Consider the following 19898-nt stretch of genomic DNA (forward strand, 5'->3'; position numbering starts at 1 on the left):
CCTGCGTGCCAGGCGCTGGGACTGGAACGGTGCACCGTCCTTGGTGGAGTTCCAGACTCGAGTTTGTTTCATCGGTGTTTTCTGTAATCCTCACCTTGGGATATTTTTCCATTGATTTTTAAAGAGAGTGAAAGGGGGAGAGAGAGAAGTACGATGTGAGAGAGACACATCGACTGGTGCACACGCCCCATCCGGGGCCAGAGATCAAACCTGCAATAAGGCACGTGCCCTTGATCAGGAATCAAACCCCAGACCCTTCAGTCTGTGGGTGGACACTAACCACTGAACAAACAGCCAGGGCTAGACTTGTCTTTAACTCCACTTCCAGGGAAACACTGCCTTTGTGGGGGGTGGGGAGGGGGTGTGTCCATAAAGGGTTTCAATTACATTGTACCAGCTGAGACCAAACTAAAAATTTGAATTTGAAAGCAGTTAAAATAGTCCGTGCAGATGCATCCACAGGTTTTCTTCAGCTTTCCTGACGTCGCAGGAGCTGCCTGGAGGAACCGCGCGGGGCGGGGGGGGGGGGGTGGGGGGTGGGGGGGAGTGTGTTCTGATGTAAATCAGCACCAACAAGGTCTAATTCGGCAGCAGAAAAGGCCTGTCATCTGCTGAGTGAGTGGGACACATGGGTGGTGAGAGGGCTTTTCTGTTACCCTCCCTTCTGGTTGTGCAAAATGAGGGGAACTGTCCCCCAGGGCCAGGGCTCAGGACCGCCCCAGGTTTGTGCCACTGCTCTGCGTAATGGAGCCCGAAGGACACTAGGCAGAAGGCCAGGATGCTTCGTGGCCTTCAGAGCGAGTGAATCCCGGGCCTTTCTAGGCTAAGGGACGCTGCCATCTGGGTGAGCCTTAGGCGGCCTCCCCTCCCCAAACCCATGTGTGCGCTCCCGCTAAAAGGGCCTTGGGACAGCCCCACGCCCCCTTTCCTTGGGAGCTTTTACTGAGAATAAAAATGAGCGGCGCCTTGGAGTGTGGCCAGCCAAGTCTTCCCCAGATTCCTCCGGAAAGGCTCCCTTCGGGCGTGGGCAGGTCCCGACAGGCGCTGCGTCCCTGCGGCCCGCGCACTCCTCACCCCTCCGCGCCGCGCGTGCGCTCTTCCGCGCGCCGAGCCACACAACGGGGTCGGACCCCACCGCGCGTTCCAAACGTCCACCCACACCCTCCCAAGGGGAGGGCAGCCCTGGGCTCCAGCGGAGACCGACGGTTGGCGGTGACCCCACCCGGCCCGGGAGGCGGGCGCTCCTCTCGGTCCTCCAGGCAGGCTCCAGATGATGACTGGTGTCCAGTGCGGCTGGGCCCAGGGTCAGGGCGCCCCGGGACCCCTCAGAGGCGCTGCGAGCAGTGAGGGGGGCATGGCCAACCGTCTGGCTGCGGAAGCTGAGCGCACCTGAGACTGCACACGATGCCGCCCGTGGCGGCCACGGTCTCCCTCCGGGAGCTGGCCGACCTGGCCATCGGCACTCCCGAGGTGGGTGCCGTCAACTTCAATGCGCTCCACACGCTCATCGTGGCCCTGCTCAAGAACCTCAACATGCAGGACACCCGGGTGGACTTCCAGCCCCTGTCGCCTGAGCGGAGGCTCTCTCAAGAGACCCCGCGGCTCTCGCTCAGCACCCCGCGGGTCTCGCTCAGCACCCCGCGGGTCTCGCTCAGCACCCCGCAGGTCTCTGTGTCTAAAGAGAGGCGAAAGACCAGCGTGTCCAGGATTCCGTCAGTGGTGCTGGAGAGCCAGATAAAGGGCCTGGGCGGGCAGGTCCAGGACCTGGGCGGGCAGGTCCAGGACCTCGACCGGCAGTTAAAGACCATGGACAGCCAGATGCAGGGCATGCTGTCCCACCTCCAATACTTCACCGCTCTGGTCGGTGGGCCGGACTTGGAGACCGCGGAGTGGCTAGAAGAGCAGGCGAAGGCCTTCGGCTTGGCCGAGGGGTTGGGTGCTGAGAGGACCCCGCTCATCACCGAGCAGGGCGCTCTCATCACCGAGCCGGGCGCATTCATCACAGAGGAGGGCGCGTTCATCACCGAGGAGGGCGCGTTCATCACCGAGAGGGGCGCGCTCATGACCGAGAGGGGCGCGCCCATCACCGAGAGGGGCGCGCCCATCACCGAGAGGGGCGCGCTCATGACCGAGAGGGGCGCGCTCATGACCGAGAGCGGCGCGCTCATGACCGAGAGCGGCGCGCTCATGACCGAGAGCGGCGTGCCCATCACCGAGAGGGGCGTGCCCATGACCGAGAGGGGCGCGCTCATGACCGAGAAGGGCGTGCCCATCACCGAGAGGGGCGTGTCCATCACCGAGAGGGGCGTGCCCATCACCGAGAGGGGCGTGCCCATCACCGAGAGGGGCGTGTCCATCACCGAGAGGGGCGTGCCCATCACCGAGAGGGGCGTGCCCATCACCGAGAGGGGCGTGCCCATCACCGAGAGGGGCGTGCCCATCACCGAGAGGGGCGTGCCCATCACCGAGAAGGGCGTGCCCATCACCGAGAGGGGCGTGCCCATCACCGAGAGGGGCGTGCCCATCACCGAGAGGGGCGTGCCCATCACCGAGAGGGGCGCGCTTCCGAAGGCCAAGCATGTGCCAGGAATGGGCAAGGCGGTGCCCGAGATGGGCAAGGCGAAGCCCGAGACAGCAAAGCCTCTGCTGGGGATGGCCATGCCCATGCCGGGGTTGGTCTCGCCTGCTCCGGGGGTGGCACCGCCCGCTCCGGGGATAGCCATGCCCGCGCCTGGGATGGCCAAGCTGATGCCCGAGAAGGCGCGAGGGTTAATGAAATTGTGGAGGGAAGGTCCCCAGGTGAGAGCATACCGGGCTCCTCCATTCCGCTCCCCAGCTCAGGCTGGAGCTGACCCCCAAAGGCGCCCAAACCGCCATCACGTGGGGGGTGGGGGCGGGGAGGGGCGGGAGGAGGAAGGGGCGGGGAGGGGGCGGTGCCAGGCCGCAGTGCAGCCCCGGCCCATGTGGCCCCCACTCGCCTTGCAGGTCATGGAGATGCTCCAGAACGTCATGGAAGACGTGAAAATCTTGAAGGAAGCCCAGGAAAAGGCACAGGAGGCCACAGAGTTCAACCCGTTGGTGAGGGCGGCGGGGACCCCACCCCGTCTCTCGCCCCGTTTTCAGGGAGGCTCGCCCCACCGCTCATCCGACACCCAAGGATCCCGAAGCCACCCAGAGGGAGGGTGGTATGGCTCAGTGGACAGAGCGTCGGCCCTCGGACTGAAGGGTCCTGGGTTCAGTTCCCGTCAAGGGCAGGTGCCTCGGTGTGTCTCTCACATCGACGTTTCCCTCCCTCTCCCTTCCACTCTCTAAAAATCAATGGGGGAAAAAACACCCTCGGCTGAGGATTCACAAATAGATAAACAAATAAGGTCGTGGGAACTGAGAGGCCAAGCTCAGTGCAGAAGAGGGGGGTCAGGGATGGAGAGAGTTCTGGGGTCACTCCTTCCGCCGCCGAGCGCCCAGCCGCAGGCGCAGCCACGCTTCCACTTGGAGGAGCCGCGCACAGACGCTGCGCTCCTGCCTCTGCCCTGAGGCCTCCAGCGGGGACCAGGCTGCCCACCGACCCGCCCAAGACCGGCCGAGGGCAGGGAGGGCTCAGAGGCGGCCGCCGGGGGCGGGGGGGCGCCCAGGCCCGCGGGGGACCAGCCTTGAGACCCCAGCCGTGCTCATTTTTGTAGTGGGAAGTTTTGCTTTTTAAAAATAATATTGAATAATTTTTAAAAATATATATTTTTATTGATTACAGAGAGGAATGGAGAGAAACATCAATGATGAGAAAGAATCATTGATCGGCTGCCTCCTGCAAGCCCCACACCAATAATCCAGAAGAGAACTGTGACCTCCTAGTTCCGTGGTCGGCAAACCGCGGCTCGCGAGCCACATGCGGCTCTTTGGCCCCTTGAGTGTGGCTCTTCCACAATATACCACCGGCGGGCGCGCACGTACAGTGCGTGGCCCGTGCGCAGAAGTCGGTTTTCGGCTCTCCAAAGAAATTTCAGTCGTCCTGTTGATATTTGGCTCTGTTGACGAATGAGTTTGCCGACCATTGTCCTAGTTCATAGGTTGACGCTCAACCACCGAGCCACCCTGGCTGGAAAGCTTTGCTTTTGTTTTTTGTTAATCCTCACCCCAGGATATTTTTCCATTGATTTTTTTTGTTTTTTTTAGGAAGAAAATGGGAAAGACAGAGAAAAACATCAATGTGTTTGAGAAAACACATCAATTGGTTGCCTCCTGCACAAGCCCCTACCAGGGCCAGCGCAGGGGAGGGGCCTACAACCCAGGCATGTGCCCTTGACCGGAATCGCACCGGGGACCCTTAGCTCCACAGGCCAGCGCGCTACCCACTGAGCAAAACCGGCCAGGACAAAGGCTTTGCTTTGGAAAGTGTGGTGTTTTTATGGTTTTAGGGTTTTGGTGTTTAGAGAAAAGACTTTTTTTTTTTACTCTTAGATTCTTAGATGATGGAGGTTTGCAGAAGTTACAAGTTTCAGCAATTTGCTTTTATTTATTTATTTAAAAGATTTTTTTTAAAATGTATTTTATTGATATTTCACAGAGAAGAAGGGAGAGGGAAAGAGAGAAACATCGATCAGCTGCCTCCTGCACACCTCCCACTGAGGATGTGCCCGCAACCAAGGTACATGCCCCTGACCGGAATCGAACCCGGGACCTTTCAGTCCGCAGGCCGACGCTCTATCCACTGAGCCAAACCGGTTTCGGCAGACTTTTTTTTTTTTTTTTAATTGATTTCAGAGAGGAAGGGAGAGAAAGAAACATCAATGATGAGAGAGAATCATTGCGTGGCTGCCTCCTGCACGCCCCCTCTGTGCTGCGCTGGCACAGCCAGGGGTGAACCTGAGAGGCGGCCGTGAAGGGTGGAGAAGACGGACAAGAGAATAAAGCTGGGGCGAGGTGGGACGCTGCCATCTCTGATGGAGAGACAGCGCCACGGCCTGCAAGCTGAGTCTTTATTTTACAGCCAGATTCCACCAGGCAAAGGAAGGGCGTGGTTAAGATGTTTACAGCGTTCTCGTGGGTTTCGAATCCACTCAGTTACACGCACCTGATCAGGCTTTGATTACTGGCTGCAGCTCCCGCAGCCCACATCACTCAGCCACGTGGGCCCCCAGGTTCGGACCATAAGGTCAAGCTTACAACCACAGCCTTTGGCTGTAACTGTGCTGGGAGGGCTTTGCCCTCCGAGCGAGGACTTGCACGTGGCTATCTCATTAGTCCGTGCCCTCTCATTAGTCCGAGGCTTGAACCTGTCCAAACGCTGTAGCCGTTCTCCACACCCTCCTGGGGATCGAGCCCATAACCCGGGCACGTGCCCTTGACGGGGACCTAACCTCTGGGACCCTTCAGTCCGCAGGCCAATGCTCTATCCACTGAGCCACACCAGGTAGGGCGGGTGGCAATTTGCTTTTAAACAGCATAGCCACTACCCCCGTCCTTGGGAGGCAGTGTCTCCTTAGTGGTTTGTCTGGAGTGGCTCCCAGGCCCACAGGCTCCCATCCCAGCCTTAGCATTGGCTCCTGGCACATCTGTCCCTGCTCCCACCCGCCCCGCCCCCTGTCCCGTTCTTGTTGGCTTACCCACCTCTGCCTGCCCTCTGCTCCTCCGAGATCCGCACACCTCGCTCCTCTCCCCTGCGAGGATTGGGGGGGGCGGCAGGAGCGCCCGCTTTGACCGCCACCTCTGCACTCTGCTTCCAGGAGCTCCTGCAGCGAGTTGAGGAAGTAGAGAAGATAGTCAGAAACCGGGAGGAATTCCTGGTAATGTCCGCCAGTTCCGCAAAGGGCCCCACGAGGGGGTGGGGAGGAGGGGTGCCCACAGCCTGGCCCCGTCTCTCGGGTTCCCCCAGACCCCCGCCCCGGATGTCTGCGGCCCTCCGAGCTGGGATGATGTGCGCGCCCTCTGCCCCTCGGGCGCCGCCCCTGGCCTGCAGGGGATCCTCTCCATGGCTGCCCAGTGCCCCCTCAGGGCCCCCAGGGCACAGGAAGCCAGCTGCCCAGGGCCCAGGGCCTCCTCCTGGGGGCCAGGGCTGTGGAAGGACCCACTGGTCCTGTGACCTCGGCTGTGTCCCTGAGACCCCCGGGGATGCTCAGGGACGGAGCCTGGGTGTGTGCGCAGGCACGCCCATGTGACCTGTGCCCTCAGGAACCCTTCAGTCGGAAGATGACTATGCTGCCCCCTGGAGAAGAAGTCACCATGGTCACCTGGGAGGAGCTGGAGCAGGCGATTACTGACGGCTGGAAGGCCTCACAGGTGGCGCCACGTGGGCAGGGGCTGGGCAGCGGGCTCGGGGGGGGGGGTCCCCGCATCTCTCCCTTTTTATGTATGTCTGCATGCATGTATGTATGTATGTATGTATTTTTAGAGGGAGAGGGAGAGGGGTAGAGAGAAACATTGATGAGAGAGAAACATCATCGATTGGCTGCCTCCTGTTGCCCCCCGTTGGGAAATGAGCCGGAAACCCAGGCATGTGCCCTGACCGGGAATCGAGCCAGAGACCTCTTGGCCCCTGGGTCGATGCCCAACCAACTGTGCCACCCTGGCCGGCTCTGCCTTTTTAGCATCGCACAGTGTTCCATCATGTGGATGTTCAAATTTATCTCAGTCTCCTGTTGTGGATAGTCTCACTTCCCCCCGATTTTATAACCAGGTGCTCCGTGTGGCATTCACACGCGTGCACACACCCCAGGGCTCAATCCCGGAGGTGGCCGTGCATGTGTGACTTGGCTGGCTTTGGGCCAGGTGCCTCGCGTGGGGGCGGCTCCAGGTTAGAGCCCTGTCAGCAGCGTGGAGGACAGGCGGGTTCCCGCGGCCCCACCAGCACTGCCCCCGGGTGGCCCGGGTCTGGGGGCGGGGCCCGCCGGCTGGCTGGACAGTGGCACCTGGTTTACTTCTGCAGCATTTCCGGGCCCTTCTCCAGTCTGCCCTGAATGCCCGGGTCCCTTCCCTATCAGTGGACAAAGGTGGCAACCGCCCCTGGAAACGAAACCTCTCTAGGGGCCCCTTGCTGGTGGTGACTGTCACACGCAGGGAAAAGGAGACTGTTCTGAGATGGCACGGGATAACCCACTCCTGTTCAAACCCCCAACCTCACTTCCCTGAACAGAATGGGCGTTTGCTAATGGCCTTCAGGGGTGAGGATCTGCTGTCTCCCCCTACCCCCATTTTTTGTTGTTGTTTTTTTTTAGGTTTTTTTTTTTTTTTAATCCTCACTCAATGTTTTCCATTGATTCTAGAAAGAGAGGGATGGAGAGAGAGAGAGAGAGAGAGAAACGACCCGTTGTTTATGCATGGGCCCCAACTGGGGACCGAACCTGCAACCTGGGCATGTGCTCTGACCGGGAATCGAACCCGAGACTCTGACCACTGAGCGGCACCAGGCCATTTCCCTTCTCCCGGCTTTGTGCATCTGGGTTCCTCACAGAGGGTTCTAGGGACACAAGGCGAAGAGAGGGAACCCTTGGGCGCCACCAAGTGGCCATCTGGGGTGCAACCACTATTGACTGGGTACAAAAGACACCCCGCTAGTCCCCAGGACTGTCTTCTGAGTTCTGGACCCACCTTCAGAGGAAAGCACCATCAGAAAGCCCTGGGAGAGGAGCCGGCAAACAGGAGCGGCCTAGGAGAGGGCGGCTTCTGCTTTCGCTATTTAAAAAATCTTTTTAGATTTTTCAATGACAGTTGCCATACAATATGAGTTTCAGGTGTACAACAGTGACTAGACATTTATATAACGCTGTTTAAAGTGCAAGCTGTTTGCCCTGACGGGTGTGGCTCAGTAGATAGAGTGTCGGCCTGCGGACTGAAGGGTCCCAGGTTCGATTCCGGTCAAGGGCATGTACCTTGGTTGCGGGCACATCCCCCGTAGGGGGTGTTCAGGAGGCAGCTGATAGATGTTTCTCTCTCATCGATGTTTCTAACTCTCTATCCCTCTCCCTTCCTCTCTGTAAAAAAGCAATAAAATAAAAAAATAAAGTGCAAGCTGTTTGCCCTAGCCGGTTTGGCTCAGTGGATAGAACGTTGGCCTGCGGACCGAAGGGTCCCAGGTTCGATTCCGGTCAAGGGCATGTACCTTGGTTGCGGGCACAGGCTCCTCCCGGCCCAGGCCCTGGTCAGGGCTCCTGCAGGAGGCAACCAATCGGTGTTTGGTCTCACATCGATGTTTCTCTCTGTGTCTCCCTCTCCCTTCCACGCTCTCTAAAAACCACTGGGAAAATATCCTCAGATGAGGAGTAACCAAAAAAAAAGGTGCACGCTGTTTCACCACTGCCTATGCCTCGAGTGAGCGCGCCAGCAGAAGGGGTGCCAGACCTATGCGTAAGCATCCATGTAGCCCCGAGGCAGTTTCACGCCTCCCGGGGCTCAGAGAGGGTGGGTGATTTGCGAGTTGCTCATAGCCCTGAATGGCTCCAGGAGCAAATGAGAATCAACAGAAATGCTGTAAGATTTTGAGAAGCAAGAGGATAAGTTCAGGCGACAGGCCGGCCACAGGCGGGCCGTCTCACTGTGCCCCGGTGAGAAAACACCACACACCGGACATTGCTGGTGGGCCCCTTATAAGTGTGCGACGGCGATTTCAAAACGAGGCGTGTTTAAGGTCAGTTATGGGTCTTGGCAGGTGGGTGGTGACTACTATTCTTTTTTAAAATACATTTTTATTGATTTCAGAGAGAGGAGGGAGAGGAAGAGAGAGATAGAAACATCCATGATGAGAGAGAATCATGGATTGGCTGCCTCCTGCAAGTCCCCCACTAGGGATCGAGCCCACAACCTGGGCATGTGCCCTTGACCAGAATCGAACCTGGGACCTTGCAGTTCCCAGGCCGATGCTCTATCCACTGAGCCAAACTGGCTAGGGCATATTTTAATTTTTTTAGTTGATTTGAGAGAGAGAGGAAGATACTGATTAGTTGTTCCACCCATTCATACACTCATTGGTTGCTTCCTGCATGTGCCCTAGCCGGAATCGAACCTGAAACCTTAGGGTATTGGGACTATGCTTCAACCAACTGAGCCACCCAGCCAGGACAGATTTTAAACTTAATAAATTACTCTGCCCTGGCTGGTTTGGCTCAGTGGATAGAGTGTCGGCCGGCGGACTATAGGGTCCTGAGTTCGATTCCAGTCAAGGGCACATGCCTGTGTTGTGGGCTCGATCCCTGGTGGAGGGTGTGTAGGAGGCAGCCAATCAATGATTCTCATCATTGATGTTTCTATCTCTCTCTCCCTCTTCCTTCCTTTCTGGAGTCAATAAAAATATACTTCAAAAATCCTATATAATAAAAGGCTAATGTGCAAATTGTCCCCTCAACTGGGAGTTCGACCAGAGGGTGGGGCTGGCTGGCCAACTGCCTGCGGCCCCTCCCCCAGGCCAGCCCAGCCTGATAGGCCCCAATCGGGGCGTGCCGGCTGGACCCCACCCATGCACGAATTCATGCATCAGGCCTGTAGTAAGTAAGTAAGTAAATAAATAAATAAATAAACTCATGCTCTTTTTCTTAAAAAATATATGTTTATTCATTCCAGAGAGGAATGAAGGAAAGATAGAAACATCGATGATGAGAGAGAATCATTGATTGGCTTCCTCCTGCAATGCCTCCTACTAGGGATCAAGCCTGTAACCCGGGCATGTGCTCTTAACCAGAATTGAACCCGGGACCCTTCAGTCTGCAGGCCAACGTTCTATCCACTGAGCCAAACCGGCTAGGGTGTACTCATGTGCTTTATTTGTAGCCTCTGCGAGAGTTAGCATGGCTCACTTGTATTTTGCAGGGAACCCCTGTCTGTATTAAACCTAGGTATGTGTCCGGACCAGGAATCAAACCGGAGACCTTTTGGTGCACTGGACGATGCTCCAACCAACGGAGTCACACTGGCCAGAGCTCGAACGTTATATATTGTGATGCCATCTGCACATGTACAGATTCTCAACAATCTGGACACCTTATCCTTCAAGAGCGTCAAATTCTGCCCTGGCTGGTGTGGCTCAGTTTGTCAGAGTGTCCTCATGGGTTCAAGTCCTGGTCAGGGCGCCCATGGGAGGGGAGGCAACCAATTGATGTTTCTCTCTCTTTTACTCTCTCTCTCTCTCTCTCTCTCTCTCAAATCAATAAACATATCCACATATCCTCGGGTGAGGATTAAAAAAAAAGTGTCAAATTCTCTTTGTGTCCAGTTAGTTTTGGGGCCCAGAGGATATTCTCCCCTCAATGGCCTTAGGCTATCCTACTCAGATACCCCAGATTCCCTCCCCTCCAAGCCTTATGATATTTTTACTTGTGGTCTCTCTCTTTCCTCCTCTTCAACCAGGGCATAGAGTCAACGCCAGCAATTCTGAAGCGCAAAGGGAAACCTTCCACATCACATGACATGAGTCCAAGTGCAACCTCCATTGTGTATCCAGGCACCGACCAGGCTCTGGATTCCGCTGGTGGCTATGGCCCAGATCAGACCCTGCTGGGACCCAGCGGACCAAGACATCCCTCTGAAGGGGTCCTTGGCAGGGAACAAAGACTATCCTCTGCTTCTGGGTTTTCTGACAGAGAACCACACCACCCAAGGGTCCGTGATGAAGCCGGGCCGGCAAAACCCCATCACCCCCCTATGCCCCAATTCAGAATTGAAGCTGATCATCACAGGCCTAGAGAGCGGCCCAGCACAGCACGTCTGAGAAGAGATGAACGAGATGCACACCCTGGCCCAGTTCAGCAGGACTTACCCAGAGACCGGCATCATCTCATTCCCCCAGATGCTCGTGGGAGGGTGACCCCCAGCCCGGGTCAAGTCACGTACGCAAGGCCGGACCAACTTGGGCCAGGGCCACCTGGCCTGGATCAGCTTGAGTTTCAACCTCCTAGTGCTTACCCATATGGCCTACCCTTCAGCACGGGTCAGCTGGGTATGATGCCACCTGGAATGGATGAACAGGGATTCGTGCTACCTGGCATGGGTCAGCAGGATGTGGTGCCGTTGTGGGTACCTGCCAGAGATCAGCAAGGATTTGAACTACCTAGTACAGCACAGCCTGGTATGGTTCCACCAAGCACACAACAGTACGGTGTGAGGTTTCCTGGCCCAGACCAACGTGCCATGGAGCAGCCTTCAATGGACGAGAGTGGTGTGAGACCCGTCGGCATAGATCAGCATGGATTTCCAATATTTGTCATGGACCAACAAGCATTGGTTCCACCTTTTAAAGATCATCAAGGTTTTGCACAGCCCGGTTTGGAAACACCTGGCTTCATACAACCGGGCACACTGCCGTACGATGTGCTTCAACCCGGTGCAGGTCAGCCTGGCTTGGTCCCACCTGGAATGGACCAGCCTGGTTTAGTCCCACCTGGTGCAAGGCAGCCTGGTTTAGTCCCATCTGGTGCAGGTCAGCCTGGTTTAGTCCCATCTGGTGCAGGTCAGCCTGGTTTAGTCCCACCTGGTGCAGGTCAGCCTGGTTTAGTCCCATCTGGTGCAGGGCAGCTTGGTTTACTCCCACCTGGAATAGACCAGCCTGGTTTAGTCCCACCTGGTGCAGGTCAGCCTGGTTTAGTCCCATCTGGTGCAGGTCAGCCTGGTTTAGTCCCATCTGGTGCAGGTCAGGCTGGTTTAGTCCCACCTGGTGCAAGGCAGCCTGGTTTAGTCCCATCTGGTGCAGTTCAGCCTGGTTTGGTCCCACCTGGTGCAGGCCAGCCTGGTTTGGTCCCACCTGGTGCAGGCCAGCCTGGTTTGGTCCCACCTGGTGCAGGTCAGCCTGGTTTAGTTCCACCTGGTGCAGGTCAGCCTGGTTCAGTCCCACCTGGTGCAGGTCAGCCTGGTTTAGTCCCACCTGGTGCAGGTCAACCTGGTTTAGTCCCACCTGGTGCAGGTCAGCCTGGTTTGGTCCAACCTGGAATGGACCAGCATGGTTTAGTCCCACCTGGTGCAGGTCAGCCTGGTTTAGTCCCACCTGGTGTAGGTCAGCCTGGTTTGGTCCAACCTGGTGCAGGTCAGCCTGGTTTAATCCAACCTGGTGCAGTTCAGCCTGGTTTGGTCCAACCTGGTGCAGTTCAGCCTGGTTTACTCCCACCTGGTGCAGGTCAGCCTGGTTTAGTCCCACCTGGTTCAGGTCAGCCTGGTTTAGTCCCACCTGGTGCAGGTCAGCCTGGTTTGTTTCCACCTGGTGCAGGTCAGCCTGGTTTAGTCCCACCTGGTTCAGGTCAGCCTGGTTTAGTCCCACCTGGTGCAGGTCAGCCTGGTTTAGTCCAACCTGGTGCAGTTCAGCCTGGTTTGGTCCAACCTGGTGCAGGTCAGCCTGGTTTGGTCCCACCTGGTGCAGGTCAGCCTGGTTTAGTCCCACCTGGTGCAGGTCAGCCTGGTTTGGTCCCACCTGGTGCAGGCCAGCCTGGTTTAGTCCCACCTGGTGCAGGCCAGCCTGGTTTAGTCCCACCTGGTGCAGGTCAGCCTGGTTTGTTTCCACCTGGTGCAGGTCAGCCTGGTTTAGTCCCACCTGGTGCAGGTCAGCCTGGTTTAGTCCCACCTGGTGCAGGTCAGCCTGGTTTAGTCCCACCTGGTTTAGTCCAACCTGGTGCAGGTCAGCCTGGTTTACTCCCATCTGGTGCAGGTCAACCTGGTTTAGTCCAACCTGGAATGGACCAGCCTGATTTAGTCCCACCTGGTGCAGGTCAGCCTGGTTTAGTCCAACCTGGAATGGACCAGCGTGGTTTAGTCCCACCTGGTGCAGGTCAGCCTGGTTTAGTCCCATCTGGTGCCGGTCAGCCTGGTTTAGTCCCATCTGGTGCAGGTCAGCCTGGTTTGGTCCCACCTGGTGCAGGTCAGCCTGGTTTGGTCCCACCTGGTGCAGGTCAGCCTGGTTTGGTCCCACCTGGTGCAGGTCAGCCTGGTTTGGTCCCACCTGGTGCAGGTCAGCCTGGTTTAGTCCCATCTGGTGCAGGACAACCTGGTTTGGTCCCACCTGGTGCAGGTCAGCCTGGTTTGTTTCCACCTGGTGCAGGTCAGCCTGGTTTAGTCCCACCTGGTGCAGGTCAGCCTGGCTTAGTCCCATCTGGTGCAGGACAACCTGGTTTAGTCCCACCTGGTGCAGGTCAGCCTGGTTTAGTCCCACCTGGTGCAGGTCAGCCTGGTTTGCTCCCACCTGGTGCAGGACAACCTGGTTTGCTCCCACCTGGTGCAGGTCAGCCTGGTTTGGCCCAACGTGGTATAGACCAGCGTGGTTTAGTCCAACTTGGTGCAGGTCAGCCTGGTTTAGTCCCACCTGGTGCAGGACAACCTGGTTTGGTCCCACCTGGTGCAGGTCAGCCTGGTTTAGTCCCACCTGGTGCAGGTCAGCCTGGCTTGGTCCAACCTGGAATGGACCAGCGTGGTTTAGTTCAACGTGGTGCAGGTCAGCCTCGTTTGGTCCCACCTGGTGCAGGCCAACCTGGTTTGGTCCCACCTGGTGCAGGCCAACCTGGCTTGATCCCACCTGGTGCAGGCCAACCTGTTTTTTTCCCACCTGGTGCAGGCCAACCTGGTTTTTTCCCACCTGGTGCACGTCAACCTGGTTTAGTCCAACCTGGTGCAGGTCAGCCTGGTCTGGTCCCACCTGGAGTTGATCAGCGTGGTTTGGTACAGACTGGTAAATATCCTCCTGGTTTTGTACAGCCAGGGGCATATCCATATAGTTTTGCTCAACCTGGCGTCTATCCACGTGGTTTGGTCCAGCCTGGTGCATATCCACATGGTTTCATGCAGCCTGGTGTGGCAGGTCATCCTGGTTTAGTCCCACCTGGTGCAGGTCAACCTGGTTTAGTCCAACCTAGTACAGGTCAACCTGGTGCAGGTCAGCCTGATTTTGTCCAACCTGGAATGGACCAGTATGGTTTGGTCCAACCTGGAATGGATCAGCGTGGTTCAGTCCAACCTGGAATGGATCAGCGTGGTTCAGTCCAACCTGGAATGGATCAGCGTGGTTCAGTCCAACCTGGAATGGATCAGCGTGGTTCAGTCCAACCTGGAATGGATCAGCGTGGTTCAGTCCAACCTGGAATGGATCAGCGTGGTTTAGTCCAACCTGGTGCAGGTCAGCCTGGTTTGGTCCAACCTGGAATGGACCAGTATGGTTTGGTCCAACCTGGAATGGATCAGCGTGGTTCAGTCCAACCTGGAATGGATCAGCGTGGTTCAATCCAACTTGGTGCAGGTCAACCTGGTTTGGTCCAACCTGGAGTTGATCAGCATGACTTGGTACAGCCAGGTGCATATCCACCTGGTTTTGTACAGCCAGGGGCATATCCACCTGGTTTGGTACAGCCAGGGGCATATCCACCTGGTTTTGTACAGCCAGGGGCATATCCACATGGTTTGGTTCAACCTGGTGCCTACCCACCACGCGATTGGATGCAGGCTAGGGTCTATCCTCGTGCTTTGGTCCAGCCCAGTGCATATCCACGTGGCTTAAGGCAGCAGGATATTGATCAGCAAGGTCTAGTCCCACCCGGTGCCGCTCAGGTAGTGGAACCTGGAATAGAACAGCATGATTTGCAGCAGCCTGGTGCTGATCAGCAAGGCTTGGCACCATCAGGCGCAGAGCCTCGTGGCTTTCCGCACCGATACCAGCAAGGCGTGGCACCTCCTGGCAGAGATCAACATGGCCTGGTATCACCACGCCTATCCAGGCAAGGTTGGATGTTGCCTGGTATGGAGCAGGAGGGTTTGGCACCAACAGACACTTCTCCACGAGGCACAGACCTGCGTGTTCCAATACCATTCGCCACAGGTGTGGTAGCCGCGCGCCCAGAGCAGCCGTATTGGTTATCACCTGACCTAGATCAGCGTGGCCTGATGGCTGCAGGCGCGGACCAGCGTGACCGTGCGTCCTTTGTCCAAGACTCACGTGGCCTCCTGTCTCCCGGCCCTTACAGCCCAAGGTACTTGGGTGTCGATCAACATGTCCAAGTACATTTGGATCCACGCCAACGTAGGGCTTACACTCAGACTACCACCAGTCCAGATGTCCCCTGGGCTCGGAGTTTGGACTCCCTTAGCGTATCCAGGCAGGTCTCACGAGAAGATAGTTTTATTGAGCCTAAGAAACACGATTCGCTGGAAAAGGTGGCCCCTAGCTTCCCCATAGCCGTGGAGACCTTCCGCCTGATGGGAGAGCTCATCGGCCTCTACTCGGAGCTCAAGGAGAACATGAAGACCCTGGATGTGGAGAAAGCTGGCGAAAGTGACTTGGAGAAGATCCAGTACCTGCTTGCACTGATGGGTGAGTGCCACTTGCGTGGAGGAGAGACCACGGTTGATTTCATCCTTCCGCGCTCCCCCCCCCCCCCCCCCCCGCCCCGGCCTCACCTCCCGGTAGCCGGTCTTCCGCCCGAATCCCCGAAAATAGAATGTCTGTTTTCAGCCATGCTGGGTTCTCCCAGAGCAGGGGTGGGGGACCTTTCTTTCTGCCGAGGGCCGTCTGGCTATTTATAATATCATTCGCGGGCCATACAAAATCATCAACTTAAGCATTCATTAAATGCAAACATTTAATTAACTCACCTCTAATGCCTTGGCAGGGCCAGACCAAATGATTTCTCAGGCCTTGTGTGGCCCGCAGGGCCGAACGTTCCCCACCCCTGTCCCGGAGCCTCTGGGGTCCGAAAGATGGCATGAAACCATTGGCGTGCAGGCGCCTCAGGAGAGGAATGAGGCAGGCTATGCCTCTGTCGGGCTCTCTGGGGAGCAGCCAGGGAAATGTTGGGCAAGGGAAACCAGCAGCAGCATCGGCTGGGGGTCGGAGGAGAGAACGTGGAAGAATCAAACGTAGCCTTTGTCCATTCACAGCTCCGGGTCCAGAGAATAATGAAGATTTTGGAGTTGGGTGGAAACTATGGGCCTATAGCAGGGGTGGGCAAACTTTTTGACTCGAGTGCCACAATGGGTTCTTAAACTGGACCGGAGGGCCGGAACAAAAGCATGGATGGAGTGTTTGTGTGAACTAATATAAATTCAAAGGAAAGGAGCGGAGGGGAGAGCAAGAGAACCGGATAGAACAGCCGGATCCAGCCCGCGGGCCGTAGTTTGCCCATGGCTGGCCTATAGGATATTAAGCCTTGGGTGGGTTTTTTATGGGCTTCGGACACTCCTATCTCCTTTCCTCCCCTCCCCTCCCCTCCCCTCCCCTCCCCCAGTCCTGTAGTCTCTGGGTTAGCTTCACTTGGGGGGGGGGAGAGAGGGGGGGAAGGGGGGCTGGAAGTGGGGAGTAGATGCCCACTGGGGATGGAAGCCTTCGGACCCTGAGCGCCCATTTCCCGTAGTCCAAAAGACCATCCCGCCAGACCTGCAGGAGCAGCTGAAGTCCATCAAGACCCTGACCAAAGAGGTTCGGCAGGAGAAAGCAAAAGTGAGTGAGGGAGGGCTGCTGCCGGCCTTGGCGCCAGGGACCCCGCCGCCCTTTGCGCGTTGATGGACCGCCGTCCTGTCCCCGCGGGAGGAACTGCCATCTCGCTGCACCCCACAAGCCCATCGGGTGGGAGATGTGGCTCAGACCTTGCCGGGCCGGTTCCTGATGGAAAACCTGCCGGGGCTGCGGGCTTCAGGCCGAGTCAGCCCACGGGGCAGCCCCGGGGCCCAGTGTGCGGGGATGCCGGGGCCAGCGGTCAGGGCCAGGGCTCCTGGGTCGCCAGCTGTCTTTTTTTTTTTTTTTTTTTATCCTCCACCGAGGATATTTCTCCATTGATTTCTAGAGAGCGTGGAAGGGAGAGGGAGAGACAGAGAGGGAGAAACATCAATGTGAGGGACACATCGATTGGTTGCCTCCCACACTCGCCCCAGCTGGGGCCAGGGAACTGAGGTACATGCCCTCGATGGGAACTGAACCTGCACCCTTCAGTCCGCGGCCCGACGCTCTATCCACTGAGCCGAACCAACTAAGGCTTTAGTGGTCTTTTTTTATATATATATATAATCCTCACTAGAGGATATTTTTCCTTTGATTTTTAGAGAGAGAGGAAGGGAGAGGGAGAGAGACAGAGAGAGTAGCATCAATGTGAGAGAGACACATCGATTGGTTGCCTCCCGCATGTGCCCCGACCTGAGCCAGGGATCAAGCCTGCAACCGAGGTACATGCCCTTGACTGGAATCGAACCCGGGACCCTTCAGTCCGCAGGCCGACGCTCTATCCACTGAGCCAAACCGGCCAGGGCTTTAATTGTCTTCTTACTGAAGACTGTCTACATGATGGGATGGAGGGAGGGAGGGGGGAGGGAGGGAGAGAGGGAGGGAGAGAGAGGGAGAGGAGGAGGGAGGGAGGGAGGGAGGAGAGGGAGAGGAGGAGGGAGGGAGGGAGGGAGGGGGGAGGGAGGGAGGGAGAGAGGGAGGAGAGGGAGAGGAGGAGAGAGGGATGTCAGGAAGGAACCTTGGCTTTTGTCAGCAGTTGGTTAGGGTCAGGGATGGGGGAGGGGCTTGCTCAGGCCGCAGCAGCGGCAGGGAGCAGAGCCCGGCCTGCTGACCCGCCTCTCCCATTGGACTCGCAGCTGGACAAGATACAGAGGTTCCTGGAGGGCGAGGGGTTTCCGGAAATGGGGAAGGAGGTGGCAGCCGGCCCGCTGGGCTTGCAGCTGGGTCTCCTCAGGTGAGTGCGCTGCCCTGGCCGCCCGCTCGCAGCCCGGAGTGTGTGTGTGTGGGGGGGGGGGAGGGGGTCGGGCTTCGGTCGGCCCACCCCCTGTCTGGCCTGGGTCGTGTCTGCCCTCTGGTTGCCCACATCTAGTTCAAGTGGCTGGTGGGAGTTTCCCAAGTTCCTGAAACAGCTCAGCCCCAGGACTGGGAAGCACTACCTCCACGCCTGCCCGCCCCCCCCCCCAAAAAAATAGCTCCTTCGACTCTGTCCCCAGTTGGAGCTGGAAGGGAGTCCTCGCTAGGGTCCTTCTCTGCAGGCCAGGCCGCGCCTGCCACAGCGCACCGGGCACCACCTCTGGCACGGCAGGGCTGCAGGCTCCCAGCCCAAGCTGGGCCCAGGCCAGGGGTGGGCAAACTTTTTGACTCGAGGGCCACAATGGGTTCTTAAACTGGACCGGAGGGCCGGAACAAAAGCATGGATGGAGTGTTTGTGTGAACTCATATAAATTCAAAGTAAAGGAGCGGAGGGGAGAGCAAGAGAACCCTCCGCTCTTTCGGCTCCGCGGGCCGGATAGAACAGCCGTAGTTTGCCCACGGCTGGCCCAGGCCCTGGTCCACCCCCCTCCATCCCTGACGGCCGGGCTCAGCACTGGGGCCGGGCCGGGCTGGCGGTGAGCCAGACCGTGTGTTTGCCGCAGAGTCAGCGTGCACGACATCGAGAAGGAGCTGTCCGACCTGAGGGAGAGCCAGGAGCAGGGCAAGGTCAACATGGAGCATTCGGTCTCCGAGGCCTCCCTTTACCTGCAGGACCAGGTGAGGAGGCCACGCTCTCGGCACAGGGACCAGGGCCCTTCTCAGAACTGGCTGCCCCACTCCATTCCTCCTGTGTGTAGGGGGGCGGGGGGCGGGCCTCGCTCACTGCCTTGTGCCTACCTTCTCGCCTGCACCCAGTTGGACAAGCTCAGGACGATCATCGAGAACATGCTGGCCTCGTCATCCACGCTGCTGACCATGAGCATGGCCCCGCAGAAGGCCCCGGTCAACTTGTCACCTGGCCAGATCGACCCCAAGGCCACCTGCCCGGCCTGCAGCCTGGACCTGAGCCACCAGGTCAGCACGCTGGTGCAGCGCTACGAGCAGCTCCAGCACATGGTCACCAGCCTGGCTGCCTCGCGGCCCTCCAAGAAAGCCAAGCTGCAGAGACAGGTGACCGCGGTCCCCTGGGGCGGCCGCCCGTGGCCCGGGGAGCCGCACAGCGCGGGGAGTGGCTGACAGGGTCCCCCGGCTTAGTTTTCCAGGAGGGAGCCCACAAAAGCCCCCGTTCCTTCCACAGGGTGCGGCGAGGAGTGCTGGGGAGGCGGGGCCGTGGGCTGGGAAGGCACAGCTGGCTGTGGGTGGAGCAGGGCCCCCCACGAGCTGTGGGGGCACTGGCACAGCTTCAGGAAGCACCCACTCTCCCTCCCAGGCCCCTTCCCACTTCCCTTCAAAGGGCAGGCTCGCTGGTGGGTGGGGACAGCCATGAGGCCTTGGATCCTGGGCTTCTGCATCAGCCCAGGGCAGGCGGGGAGGCTGTAGCCCACGCGCTGACTCTCGGGGGCCGCTCACCACTCTGAGCCTCGGTCACCTCTGCTGATCACCCCCACTGGCCGACCAGGTCCCCCGACGAGGCAGGGCTGAGGCTCCTGTCCCCTGGGTGTGGGGGCCGGTCACAGAGACCGCGTAGGGAGCCTTCCACTGTCCGAGGGACATTGTGGAGACAGCCAACGAGTTGGAGGTTGGCCGATGCGCTGGGTGATGTTGGTTTTTTTGGTTTTGTTTTTAATATATTTGTACGGATGTGTTGATTTCAGAGAGGAAAGAAGAGGGAGAGGGAGAGAGAGAGAGAAACATCAATGATGAGAGAGAATCATGGATCGGCTGCCTCCTGCACGCACCCCACTGGGGATCAGGCCCGTAACCTGGCATGTGCCCTGACTGGGAATCGAACTGTGACCTCCTAGTTTATAGGTCCATGCTCAACCACTGAGCCACACAGGCCGGGCTGGGTGATGTTTTAAGGGTCAATTTATCGGGGGCAACAGGTCGGCCCTGGGGAGCCCCAGCCGCCTGAGTGAGTGGCCCTGGTCCCTCCGCCGCAGGACGAGGAGCTGCTGGGCCACGTGCAGAGCGCCATCCTGCAGGTGCAGGGCGACTGTGAGAAGCTCAACATCATCACCGGCAACCTCATCGAGGACCATCGGCAGAAGCAGAAGGACATCGACGTGAGCACTGCGGGGGCGGGGCAGGGCGGGGCGGGGGC

At 58.1% G+C, this 19898-nt stretch overlaps 3 protein-coding genes across 3 annotated transcripts in view; 2 read left to right on the forward strand and 1 right to left on the reverse strand.

Annotated features, from left to right (window-relative positions):
- Positions 1–10861, reverse strand: part of SPHK1 (sphingosine kinase 1) — a 54041-nt gene extending 43180 nt beyond the window's left edge. The window contains exons 1-2 of the mRNA XM_080678409.1: positions 10739–10861; positions 5605–5726 (exon numbers count right to left, since the gene is read on the reverse strand). Of these exons, the coding sequence (XP_080534535.1) occupies positions 5605–5726; positions 10739–10755 (139 nt within the window). The 5' untranslated portion in view covers positions 10756–10861. The remainder of the gene's footprint in view (positions 1–5604; positions 5727–10738) is intronic.
- A 248-nt stretch (positions 10862–11109) lies between these two features.
- Positions 11110–14056, forward strand: LOC308254624 (uncharacterized protein; the record flags this gene model as incomplete). The annotated part of the gene is made up of 3 exons (XM_080680872.1): positions 11110–11137; positions 11699–12763; positions 13812–14056. 3 exons carry the CDS (start codon positions 11110–11112, stop codon positions 14054–14056), a joined length of 1338 nt encoding a protein of 445 aa, XP_080536998.1.
- Positions 14057–14524: 468 nt separating this feature from the next.
- LOC308254625 (glutamine-rich protein 2-like) overlaps positions 14525–19898 on the forward strand; it is a gene marked incomplete at both ends in the record, with an annotated part of 11745 nt that continues 6371 nt past the window's right edge. The window contains 7 exons of the mRNA XM_080680873.1: positions 14525–14671; positions 15049–15259; positions 16299–16384; positions 17518–17615; positions 18298–18412; positions 18551–18805; positions 19738–19860. Coding sequence (XP_080536999.1) covers positions 14525–14671; positions 15049–15259; positions 16299–16384; positions 17518–17615; positions 18298–18412; positions 18551–18805; positions 19738–19860 — 1035 coding nt within the window. The remainder of the gene's footprint in view (positions 14672–15048; positions 15260–16298; positions 16385–17517; positions 17616–18297; positions 18413–18550; positions 18806–19737; positions 19861–19898) is intronic.

The sequence above is a fragment of the Plecotus auritus genome, assembly GCF_963455305.1.
Source record: "Plecotus auritus genome assembly, chromosome: 7".
Taxonomy (NCBI): Eukaryota; Metazoa; Chordata; class Mammalia; order Chiroptera; family Vespertilionidae; genus Plecotus; species Plecotus auritus.